General features: G+C 42.7%; 1 protein-coding gene across 1 annotated transcript in view; it reads left to right on the forward strand.

The window, feature by feature from the left end:
* The first annotated feature begins 260 nt into the window (after window positions 1-260).
* Window positions 261-6,717, forward strand: part of LOC137526024 (protein starmaker-like) — a 65,366-nt gene continuing 58,909 nt past the window's right edge. Inside the window, exons 1-2 of the mRNA XM_068247236.1 lie at window positions 261-318; window positions 3,987-4,315. Of these exons, the coding sequence (XP_068103337.1) occupies window positions 3,988-4,315 (328 nt within the window). The 5' untranslated portion in view covers window positions 261-318; window position 3,987. The remainder of the gene's footprint in view (window positions 319-3,986; window positions 4,316-6,717) is intronic.

The following is a 6,717-nucleotide window of genomic DNA, read 5'->3' on the forward strand; positions in this document are numbered from 1 at the left end:
CAGGGCTGCCAGGACTGGCATTGTTTACAAGGAAATAAATATGGCAGCCTCCATGCCCCTCTCACCTTGGGTTCCCTTTAATTGTGCAAGAAAGCCAGAATTATTAGCATATCATTAGAGCTCTCGCTTCCCCTGTGAATGCAGCCTCTGTGTTGCTCTCCTATTTGCAGTAAATGGTTAATGAAGTTTTCACTTCCTGATAAGCGGGGAATTAGATAACTCAGCAGAGGACTTTGAGATGAAAAATTCTGCTTTAAGCAACTAAATGCAGAGCGATAAAATCCACCTGCAGAGCGAGTGATGTGTGCGAGGAGCCCGGTGAGTACCGCTAATTACTTATTATTATATACAGCTTACCGCACATCATATGACTTTCTGAATCAGTGTATCTGAATGGCTCACATGCAGGCAGAGTTTTCATCCACCGGTCTGTCTGTTATCTGCTCTGTACCTGCAGTCACAGTCACTGCCTCCCTGTGCATTGCTCAGAGGCATCTCCATACCTTCGGTTCTAATATCTTGGCAAAGGAGACCCGCTGTGGCCCCGAAACGGTCATTGGTTTACTTTTCATGGACTGTTGTCACGACGTATGAATAAACTAAGCTTTATTCTGTGAAACTGAGTGTGTGGACCTTCTGGATTGTTTCAATTGCAACTCCATACATGACTCCAGCCATCTCTGCAGAACAGACAAACACCGTTAAATACTGCACTCACAAATGGTCAGTTAAAAGGAAGCTGAGATGAAGGATTAGGACCAATTTATACTTACCTTGGGCTTCCTCCAGCCCCATGAAGATTCTGGGCTCCCTCGCCGTCCTCTCCAGCTACTTTGTTCTCCCAAAGTCGAGCCAGTCGTGGTGTTCCGCGTCTGTGCAGCTTAGTCGCGCATGCGCCCCCTGTTGCACTCCTGTGGCCGTGAATGTTCTGTGCAGGCACGACGGGGACGGGGGGGGGGGTCCACACAGATGCAGAACACTACGTCTGGCCTGACTTTGGCAGGTACTGGAGGCCACACTGGAAGAACGGAATGGCATGGGGCTGGAGGAAGCCCCACTTAAGTATAAACTAGCCCTAATCATTCATCTTAACAGATACACTTTAAGCACGCTTTGTACCTCCACTTTCTTCAGCTAAATGTAATTTTGTAGGCCCTATTATAGCACATTTGTCAGCAAAGTCTCACTGGCATGGAATCAAACAACTCACATTAGTGTTACTAAATCGTGGCATTGTTGTTAGTAAAAATGTACAGCTGTCTGTTTTAAAGTGATGTAAACACTTTCAACTTTTTTTTTTCTTATCCCAAATGATTGTCTGTTGTTCTCTTGGAAACAATCCAGAATATGTACGTTTGTTTCCCGAGGTCATTGGCATCTTCTTCACTGATGTAGTGGGACGGAGCACTCTCACCTGACATCTACTGTTCCTGCAGGAAATTCCCACAGTAGAGCACTGCCCACTTCTCCTCCTCCCTACAAGGCTGATTTAGGTCTCGTTCACACTTTCAAGTGTCCAATTGACCTGATCTGGGCTAGCTAGCTTGCTGTTTGCACCATACAGTTCTTCCAGTAGCAACATTCAACCCCCTACTTAATGCCTAATTCTCCTGGTAAGTGCCTTAAAAGAAACCCCCACCTAATGCCTAACTTTAAACATCCCTCTTCCCCCATAAATGTCTGAAACTAACCTCGAAACCCCAGCACCCAAACGACCGATATTTCTAGCCAATCATTTACAACCATTAATTACTACAGTATGTGGTAGCCAATCGGCTACTAGCTGCATTGGGCTCCAAAATTACTTCTTGGGCACCTGATTACCAATGATTAACAAAGGTATCTATTAGGTGCCTGCCGATTGCGGCACCCAATTGACCCGATCCGAGTTTGCCTGGTGTTTGCACTGTACACTTCTTTCAGGTAGCTACATGCCAACATTACTGATTTTTGTGTAACTCATTAACTGTGCTCTCATAGGAAATACAATAAATAAACTGACTTCAGTTTCATTTTAATTAATAGCACCAGGTACAGTGGAATGAGCAGTGTTAGGCTCTACTCATAGCTCCTCTACTAGAATGTGTCAGTTGTGTCTTAATAGAAAAAAATGATTCAAGGTGGATTTCAAGTCAGTGGAAATAATAATAATGACCATAATTACTGATACTGATGGAAGGTACTCCTCTTCGTTGCCTCGTTGGGTTTATTTTAGAAAAGTAGAAAAGTCTAATGCTGGAAGCTGTACTGAGTGGTGGGGTATGGAGTAGAATCACACTACGGGGTATGGTGGTCACCATATGCCATTAAACTTTACACATGCAGGCAGCGGACATAAAGTTTTCTGGGCTTTATGCAAATAAAATAGAGCTTCAAATCCAATCAAGAATTGTGGACTACAAACTTTGATGGACAACATGGATCTTTCACAGTGGTAGTGCAATAGAGTCAGTGAGGCACTGAAATGCCTGGGGCACCATGTTTTCAAGATGAATGAGCTTGCAACAGTTACAATCAGGGGCGTAACTAGAGGGGAGCAGCTTAGAGCTGTTTTGAAGCCCCAACTTCTAGCTTTCCCTTCCTTCGATACAGGGGACTTTACTTCAGATCAGGTGTTGGTATGGCTATACTTACGTGTGTGAAGGAGATCCTGATGGACACACTTGCTTTATGACCCTTGAGAGATGCGGTGCAAGCCCATAAAGGGCACCAGGGAGAGAAGGGAAGTGGTGTGAATATGAGGGGGGCATCAAAGTTTCCCTGGGGGCCCCATGAATTGTATTTATGCCATTGGTTACTCTACATGTAAGTGTGCGCTATACTCACCTCCATCAATTTTGCCAGATGGTGCTGAGTGGAGATGTTCTTTAAGTAGTCACGCACAAGTTTTGTTTAGCTCTGGATAGTGTGTAGTCTTCTGAACCTCTTATAGGGTTTTACTGCTGTCTGTGTCCTTAGTGGTGAGATATTCCCCCACTTGCTGTCTCTGGAGCATCTATGGAATTCTGTGGCTCCAACATGAACCTTGGTAATTCCAACAACAGCCATACCATGTAATGCAATGTACATTCCTCCTTCCTTACGCCACACATTTTGCAACTGAATTGCTGTCTCTGTCCCTATTGTGAAAAATGTATCTGTTTTTTTATCAATAACTGTGACATCAGCACCCATGTAATGAGGAAAAAGTGGGGTGCCTGGACTTGGCTGTCCTGGAGTATCTCTTGGACCGCAGTATCAAAAGCAACCTGAAGCAATAAATAAATAAATAAACATAATAAAAATTAGGAGCTAAGGAATTGTATGTCTAGTATGGATAATTAATAGAACATAAGTAGCAAAGGAAATAGTTTCCTAGTTTTATTTTCAGTTATACAGCTTTTTTTATTTTATTTTATTTTTTTTTATAACATTGCATCATTCTGCCTTATTTTCAGTTTACAAACTACACTGTGTATTTAAGCTATAAAACAGAGTAGAGCTAATGACCCTTTGATTTTTTTCATGCAGTATAACCTTATCTCAAGCTGTCTCTCACTGTTTCTTGGCCGTTTAGGTGCTTCAGAAACCAGGACTGTATTCCACCCGAGTTGGGTCGAATGGCTCAGAGAAGCTCTTTAGCATAGATAACAACTGAAGTTTTTAACTCTTCCCATACTGGAAAACAATATGAGACTCTTTTCTTTGCTACTAATGTTCTATTTCTTAGCTGTACTACACATACAATTCATTATCTCAGAAGTTTATTTTCACTTTAGATTTGCTTTAAAGAGCTTTTTATTATATGGAGGTGTGACCTAAACTTTTACCTGTTTCTTATCAGGCAAGGAAGATTGTTGTCTTCCATGCTAAAATTTACAAGGCTAAATTTTTTTTTTCTAAAGTGAACTTTGAATTGATATTTAAACTAACATTGGTACGGCTAAAACTGATTTGATCACTATCTAGGAGCACATCGTGATTTTGGACTCATGCTTTGCTTTCAGGATGGATTCTCCAGGCACAGGAGAAATGGAGCCAGTGAAAGTGGTGGTTGGAGTCCTTTCTAATGAAAGCCCTGAATCCTATAAATGGTTATCCAGATTTCTCTCATCTTTGCCGGCAGTGAGACAAGTCCTCTCCACACGCCTCTCTGAGGGCATCTCCCCTGGCTTCAGAGAAGAAGTAGCCAGTTATGATTTTGTTGTCTTCTACACACCAGAGAATGAGGGAGGAAAGAGCAGAGATGATGGGATGCAGAGAGAGGACTTCACCATTATCAATGAGACGGAAGTTCCCTCCAAGACACATTTGAAATACATATCAGACATAATCGGTGAGATTGACCAGGAAGGAATTATTGAAAAAATTATAAAATATGTACGGGGAGGAATTTAATAGTGGAGAAACATCTGGTTTAGCTTGAAAAAAAATAATAAAACGGTAACATTTGTATAGCACTCTTCTCCTGTTTGGGGCTCAAAGTTTAGGGTAGCTAAGGAGAGTTTCAGCCCCCCCCCCCCCTTCCCACACGCCGCTAGCACACCCTTTGCCGCCCCTCATCCAGTGGCCTGTTGTGCAAGAAGTACGGTAATGCGCTGTTGACTTTGTGGCAGGTCGGTGGTGAATTGGAGGCTTTCAGTGCAACGTGAGTGTATTGGGCTCCATACACTTTTTTGCTGTTGCATTACCTTGTCTGCAGAAAGGGTAATGCAATACAAAAAAAGCGCCCACGTGTAAAAGGGGCCTAAAGCATTTTAAAGAGGGCAAAAATCAAGGAGAATTTCCTGGTAGAGGCAGAACTTTCTGTAGTAGCTCTGCCTCTCCTCGCATCAATCCCCGCTGATCGCCGACTCTCCCCGCCCCTCTCAGTCTTCTTTCACTGAGAGGAGTGGGAGAGTGGCGGATATCTGCGGTGGATTGACGCAAATGGAGGCAGAGCTACAGCGCTAAGCGCTGCCTCCCTGGGCAGCAAAATCCACGACCAAGAAAGCTGTGGATTTTTGCCCTAGGATTTGAGGGTGATAAAACCGTTCAGCCGTGGGAATGCAGTGCTTTTGGTCTGGCAATGATGATCCTTAAACTAAATAAAAGGTAAAAACTGATTTTTAAAGAGGCTTCAGAGTCTCTTTAAAGAGACACTGAAGTGAAAAAAAATATGCTATAGTGAATTAGTTGTGTACTATGAATAATTACTAGAAGATTAGCAGCAAAGAAAATATTCTCATATTTTTATTTTCAGGTATATAGTTGTTTTTCTAACATTGCATCATTCTCTAATATGTGCAGATTACACAACACTCAGCATTCAAAATGATTCTTTCAGAGCAGTCTGTGAAGTAATGACCTCTCCTCTAGCAGAGGAAAAGTAAACAGTTCGCTTACAGTTGAGGTAATAAAAGTCAGATAACAGCCCTCTCCACGACTAACTTAGTCGGAGAGCTTAATGGCTTGTTTGCATAGAGATAACAACTGGAGTTTCTCAACTCTTCCTGTACTGGAAACAATTAGACTGATGTATCTGATCTTAATGTTTTATTTCTTAGCTGTACTACACATACAAATCATAATATCATAATTTTTTTTTCGCTTCAGTGTCTCTTTAAGTACAGTAAGCCATTTGGCAAATTAGGGATTTTCGCTTAAAGCGGAATATAACCCTGCATTTCAACTTTGCTCTAAAACATTATTTACAGCATATTATATGCAAAAAGCATTTTTTTTTTACTAGACCAGCATTGGAAGGGTTAAACACAGAGGTTTTAAGTTCCGAGCAGACGTTCAGATAGTTACATTCTATTTAGTTATATGTATATATTTAGAAATGTTACACACTCTTTGGCTGTTCTCCAACTCCTTCTCCGTGAGAGAGATGAGTCACAATAAACACTTAGATACATTTGTGTAAACAAAAAGTATCTAACTCAAGTTCGGATGCGTCTGCAAAAATCTCCAGGGACTTTAAAGCCCTGTGTAACCCTTCCAATGCTGGTCTAGTAAAAAAAAAAATGCTGGTTGCATATAATATACTGTAAATAATGTTTTAGAGCAAAGTTGAAATGCAGGGTTATATTACGCTTTAAGGACTCCTTAACCTCCTTGCCGGTTATCCCGAACTCAGTTTGGGGTAACCTGCGCAGGAGGATTTCTCAGGCCCCGCTGGGCCGATTTGCATAATTTTTTTTCCTACACGCAGCTAGCACTTTGCTAGCTGCGTGTAGTATGCGATCGCTGCCGCTCGCCGCCGATTTGCTGCTACCCGCCGCGCCGAGCCGCCCCAGACCCTTGCGCAGCCTGGCCAATCAGTGCCAGGCAGCGCTAAGGGGCGGATCGGGATTCCCTCTGACGTCACGACGTCCATGACATCGGTGACGTCATCCCGCCCGGTTGCCATGGCGACCGGGGAAGCCCTGCAGGAAATCCCGTTCTGAACGGGATTTCCTGCTTACTCTGATCGCCGAAGGCAATCGGAGTGGATGGGGGGATGCCGCCGCTCAGCGGCTATCATTTAGCGAGCCCTGGGCTCGCTACATGATTTAAAAAATAAAAAAATAAAAAAAAGTGCTGCGCTGCCTCCTTGCCGGATTAATTAGACCGGCAAAAGGTTAATGGTTCATTCCTGGTTCAAGCCAGGCTTTTAACCCCAGTAAATAAGAAGTGTTTCCCATATATATAATTTAGTCCTTAGAAGGCCATAACCAGATTTCACAACTGAATAGTACTTATAACATAGCATTT

The sequence above is a fragment of the Hyperolius riggenbachi genome, chromosome 7 (assembly GCF_040937935.1).
Source record: "Hyperolius riggenbachi isolate aHypRig1 chromosome 7, aHypRig1.pri, whole genome shotgun sequence".
NCBI classification, from domain to species: domain Eukaryota; kingdom Metazoa; phylum Chordata; class Amphibia; order Anura; family Hyperoliidae; genus Hyperolius; species Hyperolius riggenbachi.